General features: G+C 25.0%; 1 protein-coding gene across 1 annotated transcript in view; it reads left to right on the top strand.

The window, feature by feature from the left end:
• Positions 1-21,054, top strand: part of LOC132927956 (laminin subunit alpha lam-3) — a 51,670-nt gene that overhangs the window by 14,808 nt on the left and 15,808 nt on the right. The window contains 3 exon segments of the mRNA XM_060992520.1: positions 11,617-11,927; positions 20,232-20,480; positions 20,558-20,803. Of these exon segments, the coding sequence (XP_060848503.1) occupies positions 11,617-11,927; positions 20,232-20,480; positions 20,558-20,803 (806 nt within the window).

A 21,054-nucleotide genomic window follows, 5' to 3' on the forward strand; every position in this document is an offset into this window, starting at 1 on the left:
AGATTTATGTCGGTTCATTTTAGTTAATAAACAAGTTATTAAAAACTTAAGAAAGCAAGTAAGAAAACTTTCGCCAGAACAATATTAATAATGTGCAAGAAAATATATTACCTATGTAGGTATCCACATATCAAAATATTCTACGATAATTGTTGTCAAATGTTAATAATAGAATAAATAATTATTATTGTCATTATTAGGAATATTTTATTGAATTTTTTTTTTTGTCTTATTAATCGTAATTATTTTATTTTATTTATTACAATATTATTTATAATTATTATGCATAGCAGTGAACGAATAGAAATTCTACAAAAAAACGTTTTATATAAATTATTTTACTGTTGACTTCAATTATAAAATGTAATTAATTTTTCTAGGACATTTTTATCGCGCGTTTATGTGAAAATAAAAATAAATTATTATTAATATTACATTTTATAAACTTGTGTTTATAAATGTAATCAACACGACCACGCTATATCAACTTATATTTAATCGTTCTATCAAAATAATTACTGTGAAGATAAAACTCTAGTCTAAATGTCTTATAAAAAAAAAAATTGCGTAAATAATAAGTAGATGATAAAATAGAAAATTTAAAGGATTAAAAAAATGCTATTGTTCCATACATTATTTATACTCAACAGCGTAAGCAATTATTTTTATCGGTACAATTATCTAACATGTTTCAGATAAATATGTTAAATTATAAAAAAAATAATACGATATAATTATATTATTGCTTATAATACAAAACATAATATATATGGCCAAAATCTGTTATTTTAATTTATAATTCCACAGATGAACCAGCAAAAATAAATTTAGCGATCTAAATTAAATTATAAATTATATTAAATAAATCTTCCCTGAATAAATTCTATTGTGTATATTATTATGTTATTTAAATTAATTTATGCATTATTATTTTTTTATTAAATGTATTAAAATGAATTCTTTAAAGGAAAAAGATGAATGCGTTCTTACATTTTTTAATTTTTTTACTCAATGAGTTACCAGTTACACACTGACTTGGCAAATTTATAAGTATCAATACTCTCTGATGTTTTTTATTAGTTTTTATATTGATAATCAAATTACTTAACGCAATCTCGTTAAAATTATTTTATTTAATCAGATTTTTTTTTTATATACAAAAAATATTAATTTTCCGAGTTTAAAAAAAAACATGGTTTATTTTTATTACAAACATTTTATGCAATTCAGCAAACAAATTTCGAGATTAATTTTCGTAGGTATTGATGGTTTTGACATTTCGTTATCAACAACAACAACGCCGTTTTAATTTATTCTTAAAAAATACGATATAAACACGTAGCCATTAGAATTAAATTAATATATCATATGCTGTGCATGATTTTCATATTATTATTGTTTATGTTTACGACTACCATAATGATTAATAATTGACTTACCCAATGTGCTACAATATAACAAACTATATTAACATAATATTATTTCATTTGAAGCACCTATCATAAAACATTATAGTTGTAATGTGTTTGTTTTACTTGTACAACATTTTATTTATAAAAATCTGACAGCAATTAACTTATAGTGCCTAGCTTAAAAATATTATGAACCGCCATGTTCTAAGATAAACAACAAGCATTTATCACGTTATTGTTAGGTTGAAATAAAAAAAATACTTACATAGTTTCTATTCGAAATGTTGAGAATAATAAATATATTTTATAACTATTGTACTTATATTTTTCTTTATTTATAACAATTTTAATTTAAAAATAAACTTTTAGGACATTATATATAAATGTGATGTTATCATTATCATCATTATAATTTAGGAAGGTGCTATAAGTATAATAAATTAGGCATAATCAAATAATTAACGACTAAAACGTATACATCTGTTAACATTGTCACATACATTTGTAAGGAGTATATTTTGTACTTTCTTAATAAATTTAATTCGTTTCCAATCAATGATATAAATTTTATATTACAATAGAGTAATAGATATTAACTGATGTAAATGATTTATAGTATAATTAAAATTTTTCAAATAGATAATATAATACGTATGTCGTGTATACATCTAAACTTTACACTATATATAACGAATATAAAGAATCACTGAAAATTCAAGAATTAAGAAAAATATATTATATTATTTACATATTTTATATTATGTTTGTCAACTGAAAATCAACTCGTAAATTATGTATTGTAAAATAATTTTTAACAGTACAATTCAGTTATAAATAATTAAATATTAATGTAAAAAATAAGTAATGGCAATATTTAATAAACTTTAATAATTGTGTATATATCGTATAGATATACCCCAAATCCCAACATACGGTATTGATATTTTCACGGTAACACGTTTTATCCCGTAATCGCAAATCGCATCATACTGCCTTGGTTTATAGGTAGCAACAACGAAGCGAGATTTTGAACAAAATTTATTTTAAAACATATTAAGAATTCTATGGTTTATGGTAATTTAAAAACCATATCTGATGTGTTTAACATCTAATGTACATTCTAGTGTTTAACTTGGACGTTTATTTATCTGCGTTACCTTTGATGCATTTTAATAAATATTCACACGATGACAAGTATATTATTTTTATTAAACTTGATTGGTAATATTATAAGAAATGTTTTATAGTGAAAAATAATTATCATTATTTCGTCCATTAAAAACAAACTAAAATATTTAAGACTATAGATTCATATTCCAAAGTTTTGGTTTTAAGATGGTAATATTGTTCTGCAAATGGTATAGTTATGTTTGAATCGGTAAAAATTCATAGAGCTACCATCGGAACTACCTTAAGAATGGAATAATCTAAAATATAATAATACTTAGAACAATGTGTAACACACTGAATCCACTAACTTGGTATTCGTAACTATCAAGTTGCATTAAGCTGATTTCCACGTTCATATATTATTGTTTCTTAATATAGGCGATACAGGTGTCTAATACAACTAAAGCACTCTGTCCGTTCGTTGAGAGATGACAAATAGTCATACGTTTATAGTTATTACCAGTAGGCAATAACTTATAAGAATTGAGTTTATAGTTTTTTACTATTGAATTTGTTTGTTATTATCTAAACTAAAATGAATGCATTGTTTATTATATAATGAGTTTAATTTGATAATAAAAAATGCTATTTGTATAGTTTGAATAAAAATATTTAAAACTATTAAATATGAGATTAGATTTTGAATATATTACCCGTTCCAAAACATATAAATACCATATTTTGTTCTATTACAGGGACCTGTAAAATATTGTCATAATAGTATTACCTGCTACATATTAGATAGAGCCTGAAACGTATTTATACTTTTATTATAATATAGAATATGAGGGGATAAAAATACGATCTTTAAATTACGTATATTGAATAAAAATAAATTATCAAATATACTATATATGCGCACTCTTTCAAGTGGGTATTTTTTTTATTTATTATTATTCCACTTGATAACATTTTATTTGTTTATCTTGTTTATTATATGATTTGTTTTCACTGCGCTTGTTGTGATAGAAAGTAATGACAATTTGGATTTGTAACTGACTGTCCGACAGATGAACATTTAATATAGTAGGTGATTCATTTATCGAACTACTCATTATTACAAAATTATTAAGTTTTTAAAAAAAATTATATTTTTTATTTTTTATAGTTATATTTCTTAATTTTTACTTTTTTTTAACGACAACATCCGGATAAAAAGTTAACGGCTAATGAGGTATAAGTATTTAGAGTACGGGTAAGTGGAGTAGTATGACAACATTGTTCAGGGTATTATCAGGGACTAATATCAAGGCCTAAATTAAGAACTTATACAAAGAACATTCAGAATTCTAAAATATTTTTGTTAAAGAAATATTTAATTTAATAATTTTACATATATCTAAGTAGTTGAATACATTTAAAAACTATAAATTAAATTATATGTTTTATGTACTAGGATCTTGAATATTTTAATAAATAATGTGATATTTTTATTTATTGGTTTAAGTTTTCGTTTATTGTAAATACGAGTATATTACACCACCTCTAAATTATAGTTTAACCATAAGCGAGAGTGATTGATTTGATATTTGTATTATATACATATAAATATGTAATATTTAAAAAATGTTTAACATAAATATTTGTTGTTTATACTGTGTACATATTTTAAACGAATGCTCCCTTCATAGATCTTTGCTCTGAATCTGTTGCTAGTTATAAGGTTATATTAGAGTAAAATGTTTAAATGTTTAGATGATATTGAACGGATGAGAAAATAAATCGTGTGGGGTTTTCTTTAGTACGCCCATTTAAATTATTTTATAGGTAGATATAAAATAACTAATTAAAATTCAGAGTATTTATACATCACGTTATTACTTTACCGAGGTTTTACTAAAATTTTCCAAACATGTACAATACATACACGATCAGTTACGTAGATATAATACATTGTTGGTGTATTTCTACTAAGATGAAGAAAGATGAGCATGTGTAAAATATTGGTAACTATAAGCCGCCTGACACGTGATTCTCGGGAAAAAAATGTTTTAGTGTGAACGGTTTGCGAAATTATAATAGATCCTGGACGACTCTTTTATTGAACAACACTCAAAATGTATTAACGTTTTTTAAAATAATTTCCAGCCAGAATAAAATAATATTTTTTATTTAATGTTTTATTTTTTATCATTATAATATTTAAGATTTTTACTTTTTTGTATGACAACACACATTATTCATTTTATATTCTGAAACAGAATATTTTTCGGAGTATTTCGATACATAAAAACCTAAATTCGGACGAGTAGTTTATAAATTATAAGTATTATAATATAAAGTGTAAGTGAGTGAAATGGAGAGGTACGGGGATATCCCGAAAAAATTTGGTCTACTACTCTACTTAAATACTTATAACTCATTAACTACAGGTTCTACATTTTAATTTTTATGTACCAAAATACTCCGAAAAATATTCTACTTTAGAATATTATGAAATAAGGAATGTTTGTTGTCGTTCAAATAAGTAAACACTTAAAAAATTATAACGATAAAAAATACCTTCCAAAACATTAATAAATTTCGAAATAATAAGTGTTCGATAAATGAATCACCCTGTTTGTTTACATTTTGGAAGTATTAATCTAATTCGACAGCGTCTAAAATGAAACGTCCTATGTCGTAGCAATTATTATATACGTGACATTAAAAACGATACGTTCTAACAAATTACGTCGCTTGGATGAAAACTCTTCTTATTGTATTGAACACTATATAAAAACCGTTTACGTTTAATATATTTTATAATATTGTGCTGTGAACTGCTGTGTCGATCCTATTTAATGTTTACATTATAATATCACCTCGAATATCACCATTGTTTCCATTTACTGAGTGTATTAAAAATCAAATATATATATATATATATTTAATAACAAAAAAAATAATTATAATAATTTGTCAATGTGGTTATAATACGTTAATATTATGATTATTTATATAGATTATGAAATGTAAATATTTTTCTGAAAAAAATTATAAAAAACGAATAATTTTGTTGAGTAAGTTCATTAATTGTACTATTATAAAACCAAGTTTTCGAATCCACATATTCTATTATATTATAGGTACTTATGTAAGATAATAAATTACCTATAATTAAATTATATTGAAGGTTTAAAATACATGATCAGTGTCTGGTCTTTTATAGACTATAGCCACTTGTAAATTGCAACTATGGTATAGATAAAAAATGTTGTACTATTGTATTTGTAATACTTAAAATTTTTCATTTAAATTTAATTTTTCTATTTTTTGTATTACTGTTTTATGATAGCCTGAATAACTAAATATACTTGGATGCGTTATCGTAATCCAATGATATTAAAAGACTAACCTTTTAGCAAAGTTAAATTATTCGTGGAAAGTGATGTACCCAAGTAAGAGCTGACTAACCATTGACAAAGATCAAGGTGCTCGGTGAGAGAATAGTAAACACTAAACACATCCAACTATAAAACTAACGTCCATACATTCATTATTGTGAATTTATGAAAAACAAAATTTAACTTTCAGACGCTCCAAATATAACCGCTTATGGTAAACGGTAATTATTTATACCTAATAAGAACAATAATTTAATGTAAAATATTTTCCAATCGGATATTAATGATATTATTCTCACAGATTTAAAAGCTTTTTATATTTTGAATATTGAATTTTAAACATTTTATCCTAATTTGAATATTATTTTACAAAACGTTTTTTTAGGTGTTGCCGTGTTGGCGTTTTTTTTTTAAATATTAGATTATGGAACCCTCTGTTGAATTCTATCCCAAATTTACAACACAACACAATAATTAGGTATGAATAGTAGTATTAGTAATTGTATGATTAAAATACAATAATAGAATAATTATAAGTAAGAGTAAGTTATGATCAATTACTCAAAGCATGATTTAATGAAATTTAAAAACCAATAATTTTATAATTCTCGTAGCGTACTCAAATGTGTTCAAATTTCATGAATAATCAATCTCTTTCAGTTATATTAAAGTGAATTATAATTACTCTTGATTAGGTTTTATAGCCTTACGAACCTTTATTACTGCATATCGCTCATTTAAGATAACTAAAAAAAATCCAATAATATTGTACTGAATAACAATTTGTATTTATAAATAATATTATAATTGTATTTCTTTAATAATGTTAGTAAAATAATATATCAAACTATATGCATATCATTTATTTAAGAGTTAGAATAAAATACATGTGTGGATGCTGATTTTTTTTAAATTAAAAAAAAAAATACGTTTCTACAAACTTACCTGTAATAATTTGGTTAAATTAACAAAGTTAAACATTTTAAAATCCACTGCGGATAGTAAAGATTGTTCATTATGTCAAATTTTAAAATTAACATTGAAAATTATAAAACCTAAAATAAAATATATTAAAAAATAGAATTGTTGAAAAAAAAATTATATAAATCACTTGCTGTGAAAAAATATCTTGTAGCTTAACATATACGAGTATTTATAGCAATGGGTGGGAATTCATTATATAGGTAGATAGTTAAAAATTGAAGTTAATTTTTTTTACATTTTTACTAATTTAACTCATTTATTATCTATGTAAGTAAACTGACCTAGTTTTTTAAATTATTTATAATATATATTAAACAACGTTCTTTCTATTAATGGTTGTAATCATCCAGTCGACAACTATAATTTATACATTTTAAAATTAGAGCACATGTTACCGATAATGAATATTCGTCTATTATAACTACTTCAGTATACTTTTATTTAAATATAATATATTAGTTGTCATATATATATATATATTCATCTACATATTGTACCTACATAATCATTAATCATATTAAACATTAATTCCATATAGGCTCCTATGAAAAAATGTATTAAGTATATTTAAAAAACAAAACTGTATAATTTATATTTTATTTATTTATTTTAACATTAAAATTATCGATAGAATAATAGCTGTTTATATTATATTATTTTTATTTTAACTTAACATATTTATGTTTGTGGATTATTATCTTGAAATTCTTATTTTAAACTCATTAACTTACTATTTTTTTTTTCATTAGTATTCATAATTTTGATAACAATAGGCGGTTTGGTGTGTTTGAGGTTAACCTAACCTTTAGGAAAATTAAAATTAGATATTTTCACGTTATATTTAAGGAGTTATATAATATTTTGAGTTTTGAATTAATTAATTGTATTATCTAATTAACATTTCAAATGCAAATTGTTTCAATTGTTTTTTTATGCACGTATATATGTATGTATAATTATATTATATGTACTGTATAAATATTTTGATGGGATTGTGTACATAAAAGAAAAAATTGGATTTAATTTATTTTGAGAATTCTGTAAAATATTTTAGACCCTGCAAGTTGGCAGGTAAATTAGCTGAAACGAAAATCATGCTCTTTTCGGTATTGGTGCAGAAACGGTCATTATTTTGACGGATTCGGGTAATTGCCAACGTTGCTTATTCAACGTTTTTAATTACTAAAAATGAATAAATTAACGATCTTGCGATTACCGATTGTCCAATTACTGTAAACAGTAATTAACAGATGCATAGCGTAATTAATAATATTATTACGATATATTATAAAATCGTCGTTATTCTTTGTTTGATTAAAATACGGTTCACAGCCATATTGTTATACTTACCGTTTTTTTTATATTTTTCTTATTATTTAGTGCTTTTATTAGTTTTTGTATTATAGGATTTATATCGCGAGTTAAAGAACGTGCAATGTAAAAGTACTTACTACCATAGATTAAACACCATAGATTATGTTACCATAGATTAAATATACTATAGTATATTTAATCTATGTTACTACCTACTTATTTTATCAACAAGAGAAATAAATTGGCAAGGAGTAAATTACAAATCCACTCTTCTAAAGTTTAGATTCTATAAGATATAAAAATAAAATTTTATTCAATGTTCTGTTATTATATCGACATATTGAAAAAAAATATTTTATTAGGTATTTTATTTTCATTATAAGTGTTTGTTTGGTTGGAATTTAAAAATTAATGATTTATATTGCAGATTTTGCCAAAAAATGTAACGACAAACAACTTATTATTTCGAGAACAAAGTATTAAACATTTTTATCACGTTACTCGAGATATTATTCAAAATTGAGTTTTTTTATTTTATCATAACATTGTTTTTTAATTCGCTTATTTGTGCCCATAATAAAAAAAAAATTCAACTCCAAATAGAAGTAAAATATAGTGTATATTAAAAATCGTATGATTAGTAATAACTAATAAGTTAACTACTTACTCATAGTTATAAATGGTTCAAAGTTGAGATGTTCATGCAATTTCTTTAAGCATCTTAAGCATTTTTTTTTTTGTATTGTTAATAAAAAAAAGCTTGAAAATGTAAAATATCCTGAAATTCTTGCATAGGTTGTTCTAATGGAATTTCAAAAATATTAAAAATATATGCAAAATATAACACAGACAAATTTTGTACTTGTTTGAAGTTCAAATTTTAACAAAATTTGTATATTATTTAGTAATTAAAAATGTATAAAAGTTTTATTTTATAATAAATTGATTGCCTTGAAAATTCATAGGATTTTTTTAGAAAAACATGAAAATCTCAAAAATACAAATGCACTTTTTTTTTTATTATTGACATTGTATATTTGAATTTGGGCGGAATTAAATATTTGAATGAAAATTTACAATTTCAATTATTTTATTGTTATAATTCAAAAAAAAAAAACGCTTGCCAAGTCAGAGATCGGCATGTAAACTTTCTTGATTTTCAATTTTTAGAAATGTATTAATTGTATATGTAATATGTATGTGTAATGTACTTTATTTTCATTTTCATTTATTGAGATAGATTTCTGAAACCAGAGTGCGGATTTTGTTGTTTAGAGTCTTGTTAGATTCACATTGGCTAGGAGAAGTGCAGTGAAGATTTTCAGAATTTTATCTTTTATAGTTAATTCACTACAGAGCTTCAAAAAGAATTAAAACACATTTTATTGAACTTTTTTTTTTATGTTTTTCAGCTTTATAGCTTTGAAGTGAGTGAGTTAACGGTTGAAGATAAAGTTCTGAAAATCTTCACAGCAATTCTCCTAAAAAATGTGAATCTAACAAGACCCCAAATAAAAAAATCCATTCTCCAGTTTCGATAATCGACCACGCTAAATGAAAATCTAGCAAAAAATAACTATTTTTTTAACTGTGAAAAATTAAATAATTTTTTTTTAAATTTTTAATCTCACATTTTGTATCTACTTGATAATCCCTTTTTAATGAGCTATCAATCAATTTTTTAGCTTTAATAGTTTTGGAGAAAAGTTAAAAAATAGAAATTTTGGGACTGTTCACGCCGACGTTTTTGTAGATTCAAATCGTTTTACTGCTTGGGTGTGATATCGGATCTCTCCGATATTTAATCGAGTTTTAAAAATTAAGACTTCTTTCATTTTAATTACCATACTTACTTGATTAAAAATCAAGAAAGTAAAATATGCGTAGGGAATTGAATGTTTTTGTCACTGTCTATATTATTATTTAATAATATAAAAAATTTAGTAACCTTATAATGTTACCGTACGTCGGTGCATTAGTTGTTAACGTATATAAAATAAAAATACCTAAGTTAAAAACAACTGGTATTATATTAATTACTAGATAATAGTAGGTATGAGATTTGTTTTTAATCGAATATTAGTTTAATATAGGTATCATTATTTCTAATAGACAATTACATTTAAATACAAACATATTATGACAAAGTATTCTTAGGTAAATAGGTTGATATTGTGTCTCCCCTAAGAATCGTTTTTCATATGCAATGATTTATCATTGAATTGAAATTTAGCACATCCATTACAGTGATCTACTCAATGATAAGGCACTGTTGACACCTTTTAAATAATAGAGTGACTTTCCTGGTTTTTTTTATTAATCATTAAGTAAATGTTGGACGGACAACTTGTAAACTCAATCTAGAAAAATATATAACTCAGCTACAATATATAGCAATTCTAATAAAAATTGTAATGAATTTGTGGGTAATAAAAACAAGCTTAAAAAAATAAATATAATAATGAATACGTACCTTCATTACCTATATAGAATAAACATAGCTTCTCACACTATTAATAATTTTATAATTAATCAACTAATACATTTTAAAATAAAACACAGTTTATACACACAGTGTAGAATAGATTAAATCAGAATGAAAACTGATAATCCGTTAAGAATATATAGTCCACCAATGAAAAGACTGATTCATGTTGTCCTAAAATATAGTACGAAATATTTTCAATATAATAAATTCATTATTATACAATATTTTTTAGATATTAAGCTGTAAAGTTACCTTTTATTTATATCGCAAAACAAAACGTGACATTTTTTGTATGTTGATTTTCAAAATCAACGAAAAATTATGTATCACGCACAAATTTAGATAAATAGAGTTCCAAAATGATACAAAAAAAAAAAATACGAACAAATATATACCTTTTTTTTTTTGGTTACCTATCTAAGCATAAATATGGCAGACTAAAATTTGGGTGGTCAAATTTTCTATTCTGATTTAATCTATTCTGTGCCTACAGAATTATATTACACCTATCATGTATTGACGTGGTACCCAATTATTCTCATAACTGATTTATTAAATTGAAAAAAATCAAACTATTTTTGAAGTTGATGATGAAAATCGTAAGTACCCTAATTTTGGTGTTCCCTGGAAAATGGGAAATAATTTTTCAAATCAAACTATTGCATTTAGTTTACAAGTATAATAGGTAGGTACTAGGTATAGCTTTAAAAAATATCCTCTAATAGTTACATAATTTTAGCAATCCCAATACATATCAGCTCAATGATATGTAAATATGATCATCACATTGTACAATAATATGTGATATGTACTCGCCAATAACTTCATATTATTGTGTATTATAATTATTATCATTATCATTACCATTGTCGTATTGTTTTTAGATTATTAATTGTGACGTTTTTTTTTTATTTATGCTCAGATGGTGGCGGCGGCGGCGGTGGTGGTGGTATCAAACCCGTTTATCCACAAATATTCAATCTTGCATCCCGGGCCGTGGTAACAGCGAACGCAACCTGTGGCGAAACGGAAAACGGACCGGAAGTGTACTGCAAGTTCGGCTCAGCGGGACAGCAGTGCGGAGTTTGCGACGCCCGGTCCGGTGACCCAGCCAAGACACACAGCCCAGCTAACGCGGTGGACAACGCCACGGCTGGCACATGGTGGCAGAGTCCGTCTCTGCACAACGGTGATCAGTACCAGTACGTGACGTTCACGATCGATCTGAGACAGGTGAGAAAGAGCCACAAATTATATAAAAAAAAAAATGTGATGCTAAACCTTTGTTTCCGAAAATATCTAACTTTGTGGATCGCATACACCACGGCATTTTTAGACAAGACTTTATAAATAGGACGTTTTGAAACATGCCTATAATAATAATATATACCTAATTACTACTTTTTCTATAGCGTACTTAAAAGAAAATAGAAATTACACTAGTCACACATTTATTAAGATAGTATTTATACCTACGATATTTTAGATATAACGACGTCGGGGCAGATGTCTGTTTATTAAACTATAATAAATTAATAAAAATTTTGAAAAAAAATTTAAAACATGATTATTTGTATATTATAAATAGTAAAGTAATAACTTAATACGTGTATTCAAAAATGAATATATCGTTTTATCTAGGTATTATGTTCTTCGGCAGTTCGGCTATATTATTATATGTGTATTAAGTGTTGTAAGCAGGCTAGCTGAAATCACAGCAGAGCAGTAATATCCAATTTGCTTGTATGTTTCAAACACATTTTTTTACATAATTTTCCCTTGATTTTACTATAACGCAACAAAATAAATATTGTTAGTATGCACATTTTTTAATTTTAAAATAATTTCATTAAAATTGAATCTATTAAATACCTTAAACCGCGAGTTTATATGACTGAATAAAATATATTGTTGGTATACATCGATTAGTCTTTTAAGGGTCTGTTAAACTGTCTTAAACTTGATCAATTTATAATAATCAAAGAAAAAAAAATATCATAATTTGACATTATAATTTTGTATTGATAAAATGTGATAAGGATAACCTTATTATTAGTATAATCTTTTCACAATGAAATGAATTAATGTATAAACTGCAGAACAATTTAGAGAAGATTTTTCTAATGAAAAAAACTTTCAAGAATATGATAAACATCTTGAAAATGCAAACTGTCTCGCTCTGAATGATTTAATTAGTAATTTTTTTTGGTCAAAAAAGTGTACTTTTAAAAATCAACTTAACTTCAACATGGAAACAGAATGGCCCGGGGGAAAAGTTTCAACATTTCGTTGTTTTATAACATTTTTTTACTAACTATTTATATTGTTATCTATGTGTCATTTGAGATAAATAATCTGTATATAAGATATATTTGATGGCATTTACAAAAACCAAGTTACAAGTATTATATACATTATTTTACTAATTAAAAAGTGTAAAAACTATTTGGAAATGTACAAATGGTAAATAAATACTGATAACAATTTAAGCATGTCTTTATTTAAACAGAGCACTTATTACATTTTATTTAGCTCAAATCGTTTGAAAAACTATAATCTTTCAACGTTAACGTTATGGCTTGTTTATTAGAGGTGTGTAGTGTCTGTAAGCTAGATCATGGATAAATATCTTTATACAGCCAATAATGACTGAAATTCTGATATAAAAAGACAACTGTCTGTGCTACTTTGCCAAAACTATTTACAGCTTTGAATCTTAATTTATACTTTATGTCTAATTAAATACTCTATAAATAAATATAGTAATACACAACATAAAATTTCGATTTATTCATAAATACTCGGTAGTTAGTATACTATTAAAAAAAATTTACTCATAAATTATAACTGATTAGGTATTAATAGTTTATAATATAGTGTTTTACAGCTGTTATATTATTTTACTATTAAATATTTTTAAAACGTCAATAGAATTTGAGTGTTGTTCGATAAATGAGTTATCCAGTAAATCATGCAAATTGTCTAATTATGACTTCTAACTGTAATATACTACCTATATTATATAAACCATAAACTATTATTTTTTTCGATATATATTTTAACGTATTTTAAAGACAGGAAAAAAATTGTTTAACTCACAGTTACTATCCGGACAAATGCGGTCAATTACTTGGTTGCGAGCCAGCAAATAGTAAGAGTTAATGGTAATAGTTACCCAGAGTGTTGAGTTCCACAGAGAAATTCAATACCAGACGATTTAATTGTAAAACTTTTGCTCCTGCGTAATTTTAACTTTCAGACAATCGGAAGTAAACCTATAATACGTAGTATAAATGCTGATGATATATATCTCTTTCGATTAATTATTATGTATCATGACGATAATATTTGCGTGATAAACACGATGGGCATTTCTTTATTTTAAACGAAATTATGAAATGCATTGTAATTAAAATAAACAATGTACTTTGAAAAAGTTATGTTTGAGATTCTTATTATAAAAGCAATAAATGTATTGGTTTTATAATAACGTATGTTTTATTTGGCTATCGTCACCTTTTGAAAATGCTCGGTGTTCAACTTGGATGAGGATCAAAAGTCAAAAATTTTCAATAGTTTATAATAATTAAGAAAAGACACCAAATCAAAGGTGGGAAATTTCACTTTATATCTCAACTACATTTTATGATATTTTTATATAGCTACTATACAAATTGCAATAATATAATTATTATAATAGTAAATATATTTATATTATTTATCATTTTCGTTAATAATTTTAAATTATTACCTACTTACCTAAAATGTTGTGATAGGTTCGAGGTATAAATAGGCAATAGCTTAAAGTTAATCAAATATTTTAAAAATGTAATTGTGTATACTGTATAATAAATAGTATATTATATTAAAGGTCATTAACGAAATGTTTCGAGTTTCTAATCATAATATTTTTTGAATTACAACAAAATAACAAATGTTTAACACCAATTTTATCTATAAAATAAAAAAAATGTGAATTTGTATGTTTAAGATTTTAAAGTTTCTGCTAATAAACTTCTAATAAATGTTCAAGTCTAAGAATAATTTATACGTTTTTAACTACAAAAATATTGCAAATTTTCGTGATTTTTACGTTTTTTCGATCACTTAATTTTAACTTGTATAACTGTATTTAACACCCTTCTAGATAAAATTCTGAGCACGCTCCTTACTCTAATATTTAGTTACGTCTAAAAGTCTTGCAATATATCGCAGTATGTATCTCTATGACATAATAATAATGTTTGGAATTTTTTGGAATTATTAAACTACCATTTTCAAAACTAAACTTTGAAGAATATTACCAGCTGTGGAAGAAGTTTCATAACTCGAAGTTGACTTGTATACATTTTAAAACAATAAATAATGCAATATCTCACGATCATATAGCATTTTATATTTTGTTTATATAGTTGGTTAACGCCGTTAACGGTATAAAATTGTGAAATATTTTCATACAAACACGTTGTATAAAGATAAATAAGTAAAATGAAACATAATATTTATTACATTGTCATTTGACTAATAGATGTTAACCAATTTAACTAAATAATATGGAAACATACCCATTACCCATATTAAAAACATATTAAAATATATTAATGTATAGACAAATCAAATAAATATGACCATTTCATATTCTCATAAATAGTTTATTTCTTGATGAAGAAAATAGCGTGATGTGTTAAATTAAATTAAAAAATATATTTAATATAGTACAATATTTCATATTTCTTCGGTATTATAACCTAACCTAACCTACCTACAAAAGTACCAACATTGTTTTTTATACGGAAAGACTGCAGTACGACTGCATGAGTAATATTGAAACAGGGACGTTTTGATTTTTTTTTATATATTATTTTTATAAAATAAAATATATAATTTTATTTAGTTTTAAAAAAAAACATACACTTAGTGTTATTTTATTATTCATACAATTTTAAAACAAGTTATATCGGAACAATAGTGAAGAATACAATCATGTTGGACCGGGAAAAATTAACGTTTGAACGTGATGCTTCTGATCATATTTATGTTTCTACGTGTACGAACAAATTTGTATTCTGTTTGCATTGTGGCGTAGTTTAAATTAAATTTGTATTTTTTAATACCAAAGAAAAATAATAATTTTGGTTGAAAAAATAAAAAAACATGCAAATAAAAACTATATTTCATTCTCTTCGAGAATTATTATACTAGAAGCAATTGAAAAAATAAAATCACGACCGACAATACAATATTACAATTGTTTACATCTTTATCGTTGTTGTTTGTTGTTATTATTATTATTATTATTATTATTATTATGTTTAATGTAGTTATGTGGGTGCATAGGCTCTCTCTTGCCGTTATTCTTCAGTGTCTATCCTCTCGATCAGTCTTTTTTTACCCTCCCAAATAATAATAATAATAATAATAATAATACAAATAAAAATAAACATAAAAAAAACAAACAAACAAACGACCTAAAACAAATCACGTTGCCAATGCGATAACGTCGAAATTGAAAAATTCTGTAAACGTTAACTGCACAGAAAAAGGATTTACCATTAGTCATTCTCGACCGTTGATGTTCCGCCCCTCACCACCTCACAAACATAATTTTTACATTTGTCTGTAACTGCTTACCATTTGGTGGTGTACCTGTTAACCTAACCTATACCTAAATATATCTAAATATATAATAAATATAGGTACATAGGTAATACACTCATGTGGAATATTGATACTCCGTATACGAATCTTATTTAAACGCTTTAATGCCGCGATATCCAGCCACAGCTGTTGTCACCTACATCAGCAAACTATCAGCGTGCTGTGTATATTTGCTTATTTTACTGCCACTGAGATGGTAAAAACTTTTATTTAAATTTTAAATCATCTGTCTGTCATTGAAGAATGTTCAATAAAATCTAGCCCAATATGCATGCGCAAGAGGACGTGATCTAAGTATTTATCTATCTAATAAGCAAATTCAGCAACAATATTCATCCCAACAAAAAAGAAAAATTAATTTGAATTTGCCAACACCTATTTAAATAAATATATTCCTATTCAATGTTTCATAACACTACTACGTATGTTTATACTATTGTAGGTACTCGTACAATCTTAGTTGTTCACTGGACAATATTTTACAAAAAGAATTTCATTATTTCCAAAAAAATCGTTTTTCCAAATAATATGAGAGTGGGGCTTCATGCTTAAACACTAATATTAATTTAGGTGCCACAATTTTTATTTTGCTTAGTATATTACTTTAGTATTAGCTGTTATACACGTAGACAGGATAATAATATACAGTTATCACGTTTTCTTAAATCATACATCACAACATCAGATTCTTCGATTCCATATTACACCACGGTATTATGACTTTACCGTGGCGCCAAACTTATAAAATATCTAATGACTTACTCAAACCCACTCACCCGCCTACCTAGAATTAATTTGATGATCAAAATGATTATATGATTCGATCGCTTCAGTTTACGCATAGGATTGGCGCCATTGTAATGTGATACGTGTGGCAAGAATTCCGTATAAACATATTGCAATTATCATAATGCAATATATTTATGCAATATTGTATGTGTTTATATTTTTAAGCGATGCTGCAGTATTTTGTGTTTATCCAGATTTCTCTGATGTATGCACCCAACAATAATGATTTTTCTTTGAAAACGAAGCAATTCTTAAGGAATTCATAGAAGCGCAAAGTCTTTTGGTGATATTTATTTTATTCCAGTCTGTATATTTTTCATTGTGCTGTAGGTATAACATAATACACCGATCCGTAACTAAATAAATACATATATAAGTATATTGTAAATCAGCAAAATAAATATATATATATATATATAAATGCAATGAGAATTTTACCTAAGTGTTGTATATTTTGAAAATTCATGTACAAAAATATACCATTATAATAATAATAACAATAATATTGCAATCCAGTATTTTTTTTTCCAACAATGCCCCACTTTATTTAAAAGCCCATTGTGTAGGTATTTATTAATTTTTTTCAATTAAGTTCTTGACAATTGCTTTTTTTACTTCATGGATAATTTTTCATTATATAAAAAAAAATAAACACTAAACAGTACTTATAATATTTTATCAAATGTTATTTATTAATTGAAAGTATATAGGCAGATATATTTATATATTTTTTTTATTTTAAAATAATATAATGATTTACTTTATCGTAATTTAAAATTAAAAAAGACATTATAACCCAAGATGTACTCTTATATTATAAAAAAGGTTTTATAGGTAAAAGTAGGATTGCTAACTTTATTTAGGTCATTATGTATAGCGATCTAATCAAAAAATATTTGATTTTTTTAACCATTCGTCATCACATAGATAATACGATTTATTAATAGTTCGACAATTTAAAAAAAATTATAAACCATATTTTTATTGATCTTTCGTTGAAAATCGAATCGAAAGGTTCATACCAGCAACCGGTTTTTTAAATCTATCGAAGTGAAATATCAGCCGGTTGGCAACTTTAGGTAAATGTGGAGTTAAACTGAATATTATAAATAAGTGAATAAAAACTTTTATTATTTATGTAAATTCATAATTTTAATTATGTATGCTTATCTAGTTATAATAGTTATTACTATAGTATAAATTAAGTTTAAAAAATAAATAATAGTATCAAGGAATTATAAATCAAAACTACACTAAAATTACATATTGTCAGATTTCTTATAAATTTAATTTATATTATTAATTATTTATAATACATTCAGTAGTATTTAAAACTAGGAGTAATGTTATAGTGAATTCCAACTTTCAAAATAATATTTAATGATTGTTTAAATATACTATAGATTTTAAATGCATTATTTTTTTTCAATTAAGAAATTGAATTATAATGTAGATAATATATAAATCAAATATTTATAGTAATATCTACTAAAAAAATAATAGAATAAATTAATTCTGATTAACACTAATATCAGTAATATAATTGTATTAATACTTTTTTTTTTTTATAAAATGCGTTTCAGTAAGTTACCGCAGTACACAGTATGTGTTAAGTGTACCTCGCTGCTGATTGAACACATTGGTGTTTGTTAAATTCGAATTCAATGATATAAATATCATAGCTTACAAAAAATGGTTCTGTATGTGGAAAGTGGCCTAAATTACTAAATGTATTTTGTTATATATTTATGTCATAATATATAATTGTTTTTAACTTTTAAATTAAAATCAACTTACTGCAGAACATCATAAATTTATTTTAGAAAGAATAAATATAAATATTTTGAAAATGTCATTATGTGTATTTTAAAATATACGTAAAAATTTTAAATAATGTTTTTAAATTACAGTAAAATTACTAAAATTGTTATTCTTTATTTAAATATGATGATATTCCGTCAACATTTGAACATCGAAATTCCATAAAAAAATTGTACTCATTTGTTAAGTTTTTTTTACCCGAAAACAAATATTCGAAAAAAAAAACTAAAAAAGACAAACGTTTCAAGTATAGTAGAGCGTCAACCGCACTAGTTGTCACAGTGAGGGAGGGTGAGGATGATAATCAAATAAACATTAAAAATAAAGTTAAAAACTAATAATTTACTGTGTGTATAACGTACCTATAATATTATGATACATTAGAGTTTGCCGTAGTAGATAATAAAATAATCTCACATTTCATAATATATACACGATAAAACGAACATATCGAATGATAACGTTAAATTAAATTAAACAAAAAATTAATTTTTACAACAATTTTGTGGTGCGGATAATTAACATGTAGATAATTGACCCTCTATTCTACCTATATACAAATGAAAAGCACAACAAGAACAAAAATGTTTTAAAAATTATGTTATGTACTTAAACTAAATATTAGATAAAACTTTCAAGACTACGAAAGTTTATTATTGTATTACAACAACAAAAAACTAAATCGATTAAATCTATAACTGGTTTTGCGTAAAAATTCCGTAGTTTTACTGTATTTTTTTCCTTATTATATTAAAAGTACTAAGCATTTTGTTTTTGACCTTCCAAAAAGTATCAGTTAGATCCAAACACGTGGTTGAAGATCGAAGCATTTTTTTCTTCTCTAAAAAATGTAAACTGGCATAAAATTAATACACACATATTGTTGTTGTAAAATAAATAGATTCATTACTCCACACCAAGTCTAAAATATAGTAAAAATTAACTGGTAAAACAAAAGTATTCAATAACTATAAACAAAAAAATGTTCTCTGTGCTCACTTATATAGGTACTCGTATAAATAATAATAAAATGTATCAAATAAAAATAGAAAATATAATTTATATTGTGAGATGACAGTATTTTTAAAGAATAACCATTAACTTGTTTAAAATACATTTTCAAAAAAGCACCTACCAAATGAAGTGGCAGTTGCCTCCTTTGCTCCCCTAGATTTGCGCCTATGAGCGCAAGTGCCCCGTCTTGCTCCCAATGGGCGTCTATGATAAGTTTTACTACTATTTTTGCACATGGTATGCTTATTGTTTTAGATTTATCAAGTGTCATACATTATAATGAAGTTTGGTATTTCATCAAGACCTGGCAATTGGATTCTTGAGAGATCAACAGACGGCGGCGTAAAATACACACCGTGGCAGTATTTTGCCATCAACGGCGAAGAATGTATTCAGAAATATAACGTCCAGCCAGCGTTTAACAAGGACAAAATAGTGCAAATCTACCGAAACGCAACATGCATTACATCATTTTCGCGTTTCAAACCTCACGAAAACGCGGAAGTAAGATAATAACACGATACAAATTATAACATTGATAATTGAACACCAAATATATTAAATTAATGATTATTCAACAGATTCATATTAATTTGCTAAAAGGACACAACAGCATGAATTTATCGTCTACTGAAATTTTAGACTTTTCTGCGGCTCAACATATACGACTAAGAATGCAAAAAATAATTTTACCCAACGACAAGATGGCAATGCTAGACAATTCATTTAAACGAAAACTGTTCTATTCGATCAAAGATATATTCATTGGGGGTAGATGCATTTGTAATGGGCATGCAAAAAAATGTAAACAAATGTCAGAGAATGTTGTAAGTCTTATTTATTTAGTTTTTGTTACTGATTTGTGTTCCAATAAATTATTAAAAATACAAACCTTAGTTTTCAAAAAGTTAATCATTTAATTAATTATTAAGACAAACAAATTTGAATTTATTAATTGTTATGTATCTAAATTATAATATACTTACATGGCTACACACTGATCAGTAATACATGGTTCGTAGTTATGATCTAACCATGTTGAATAATACTCATAATTTAAACTTTATCAATAACCTCC

This window comes from Rhopalosiphum padi, chromosome 3 (genome assembly GCF_020882245.1).
Source record: "Rhopalosiphum padi isolate XX-2018 chromosome 3, ASM2088224v1, whole genome shotgun sequence".
Lineage (NCBI taxonomy): Eukaryota > Metazoa > Arthropoda > Insecta > Hemiptera > Aphididae > Rhopalosiphum > Rhopalosiphum padi.